General features: G+C 45.5%; 1 protein-coding gene across 1 annotated transcript; it reads right to left on the reverse strand.

Moving 5' to 3' along the window:
• Positions 1-372: 372 nt before the first annotated feature.
• LOC123074425 (uncharacterized) lies at positions 373-2,818 on the reverse strand. The gene is made up of 2 exons (XM_044497281.1): positions 2,640-2,818; positions 373-2,538 (listed from the first exon to the last, which is right to left on the reverse strand). The coding sequence occupies exon 2, from the start codon at positions 1,419-1,421 to the stop codon at positions 441-443; it is 981 nt and encodes a 326-aa protein (XP_044353216.1). The 5' UTR covers positions 1,422-2,538; positions 2,640-2,818; the 3' UTR covers positions 373-440.
• Positions 2,819-3,330: the final 512 nt, after the last annotated feature.

Genomic DNA, 3,330 nt, shown 5'->3' on the forward strand with positions numbered 1-3,330 from the left:
TCATCAAAATGAACTGGCATGCATGGACAAGGTGATCAGATGTGATGTGTATTTTGTTTGGGAATTTTGTGATGTGTAGCTTCTCAAATGAATATAGAGAGTGTTTGGATTACATTGCTCAAACTTGGTTGTGATCATGTGATGTTTATTTTAGCTTCATGGTTAGCTCCAGATTAAATAGCTCAACCTCAACTGCATGCATGGAAATTGTCAGTGGTCAACTAAACACAAAACATATCCAGAATACGTGGATCAATATGTCCAGATTACATTCACCACTTGTTGCCAAAATATGTTTGGATTAAATTGATCATTTGTTGCCAAAATATGTCCAGCCTACATTGATCAATTGAACCCAAAATATGCCCAGACTTCTCTAATCAAGTGAACCAAAATATGTCCAGAGTGCAAATAGTTTCATGAGCAGACAATGACCATGTCTAGATGGTGGCACTTAGGAACTCGATCGCGGCATTTACAATTGCTGGATCACATGGTAACCTAGTTGGGAGAAGGCTAGCTCCTGCTAGGGCCATCTTCCTCATGTGTGGAACCTTGTAGTGTTGGCCGCCATTAAGTTTCAGTATCTCCCGCATACAGGACTGCAAAGTGAGGAAGATGCGGTTGCACCTCTCAGGGGGGTACTCTCCATATGCTTGGAGCACCTTGGTAACAATGTCATCTAGTGAACCTGGGAACAAATTCTGAAATAAAGCTTGCAGGGCTGCAAAAAACCCTAGGTTCAATATGTTCAGATCAGGAGAATTAGGTGGTTCGCACGTCAACCTAATGTTCCATCCATCTGCCATTGCGGCTTCACAAAACATAGGATCATTGACGGGAATATGAGTTTTGGCATTATCCTGTTGTATGATTATAGGATAACCGCGGTCCGAAACATGCCACTTCTCCTTAATGGCAGGAAGAAGTTTGTTCACCATGTAATCTTGGCTAACTTTCCTTGTCACTGCCGGCAACACCTTAGTAACAATTGTTCCTGCATCGCGGTTCTTGCTATCCCTCTTAGCCTCCTCTAGGAATGTAAAAGGCCATATGCCAATCTTGCCATCAAATGTCATGTTGCCATCATCATCGTATCGAGGCCTCGCCACCGCAGCAAGGAACATCACTTTTTCAATGTAATTCTTGTTTTGTGTGGTACGCTTCGGATCTTCCTCGTTGAGACCCAAATAGAATTTTTGATTCTTCTGAGTGCGATAGAACCACTTCTCATCTATGTGGATGACGTTGTGCATTCCATCAAATGTTGGCTGTTGTGGGATGCTTAGTGGCTGAAACATGGACAAACAAAACTTAACCCTAGCCCTATTGTTTTCATCTGTCAATGTTGATTTGATGGCATTAGAATGCCGCCTGAGTCTGCCCTCCTTCAAACGCCTGAATAAGGTAGTCTTTGCCATGTTCAACTCATTAGCAAGATCTTAGAGACTTGTTCTTTTTCTTAGATCAATATCCTTTATGGCATCTTCTTTGAAAGCAATCCTCTTGCGGCCACAATTCTTGGTCCTCTTGCTCAAGGTTCCCTGCAATCCACCAGCCTTCTTTCCCTCCAGCCATCTCAGTTGTATAGTTCACAATGGAATGTTTGTTTCTTCAGCGATAGCTTTAGTAATTCCATGATTCAATTTACCCAAAGAAGACCTCTCGAGGATCATGGCAAATAGATTTTGCTTTTCTTCATCTTTGTACTGCCTTCTCTTTTTCTTGCCTTCATTGGCAAATAAGTGGCGTCATGGATTTATTACATTGCTAACTATATCAACAATCATGCAGGAACCAGTACACTATGCATGAAGCAGTACAAGCATGCATGACCCAGTATACATGACCACTATAAGCATTCATGAACCAGTATCCATGAACCAGCACACATGTATGCATGAACCAATACAAGCATGCATGATCTAGAATCCATGAAGCAGTACGCATGTATGCGATCAGTGCAAGCATGCATGATCCACAGTGCATAGCACACATGTATGCATGAACCAGTACAAGCATGCATACCAGCTGGAGCTGGATGTTCCGTGTCGTTTCCTTCAACATTTTCAGCATCAACTCCGGCGTCGACTCCATCAAGATCAACATTCAAGTCAATGCCAAGCATGCCATGTCTGTCGTCGCCGCCGCCGCCGCCGGATTCCATGTTCAAGTCAATGCCATTATCGACATGAACGGAAGGTTGGCCAAGGCCGGCATCACCGAGTGGAAGTTGGCTAGCCTGCCACCTAACGGTTGGTGATCTTCCAGTGAGTCCCAACCTCATTCGTCCGCGTCCGCGCCGGCCATGTCCGCATCCACGGCTGGTGTCTCCGCGTCCACGGCCGGCGTCTCCGCGACCAGTGCCTACGCGTCCACAGCCGGCGTCTCCACATCCACGGTCAACGTCTCCGCGGCCGGCGCCTAAGTGTCCACAACCGGCGTCTCCGTAGCCGGCGCCTCCACGTCCACGGCCGGCGCCTTCGCATCCATGGCCAGGCTCAGCTTCAGCATACACATGCTCGTGAGGTTCGTCCTCTGGAAAAATAAATCAACAAACCAAGGTGCTGAGCAAATGATCAGCAAGAAGACGAGAGCACCAACAAAAATATGAACCTCAGCAGGGAGAGAGGACGTACCTTCATCCGAGACGATCAGCTCCAGATCGTAGTCTAGCTCTTTGGCAAGACCGCTATAGTCTTCTTGGACATCTTCCCAGTTGATCTGGTTGTTTAAATCTAACTATGCCATTGCAGGGTGAAGAACTAGAGAGAAATGAGATGGGGAGAGAAAAATGGTGTACTAGTACACTCTTGGTCCCGTCCTGGAGAGTTGATTGAAACTTAAAAAGGCTGAGCGGGCGTGGGTGGGGCTGGCCACGCAGACGTGGACGCGGGAATGCGCTGAACTTTCCCTCCAATTTCTCTCCATGGCGGGATTACGCGTGGTTGAGGTGATGCGCACATGGGGCTGGAGAGAGTTAGTGGAGGGGTATATTAGACCCAAGTACATGTGCCAGCTCACTCATTGGTATTGCCGGTGGAAACTATATGCACTATAAAACGGAATGGAGGGAGTACAATTCTAGCATGAATAATAAACATTTATCATGATATAAGGAAATATAAATAACAACTTTATTATATGTGCCTAGATCTTTCCTCACCACATGATGCTTGCCAAAAGAGAAAAAGAAAAGGGAATAGAGAGAATAACTTTGACTCTTTGCATAAAAATAAATACTGAAAAGTAAAATATAGGCCCTTTGCAGAGGGAAGCAGAGGTTGCCATGCGCTTATTTGCTTGTATGCTCAATCCCTTAGTGCAAGA

Source organism: Triticum aestivum, chromosome 3D (genome assembly GCF_018294505.1).
Source record: "Triticum aestivum cultivar Chinese Spring chromosome 3D, IWGSC CS RefSeq v2.1, whole genome shotgun sequence".
Classification (NCBI taxonomy): Eukaryota; Viridiplantae; Streptophyta; class Magnoliopsida; order Poales; family Poaceae; genus Triticum; species Triticum aestivum.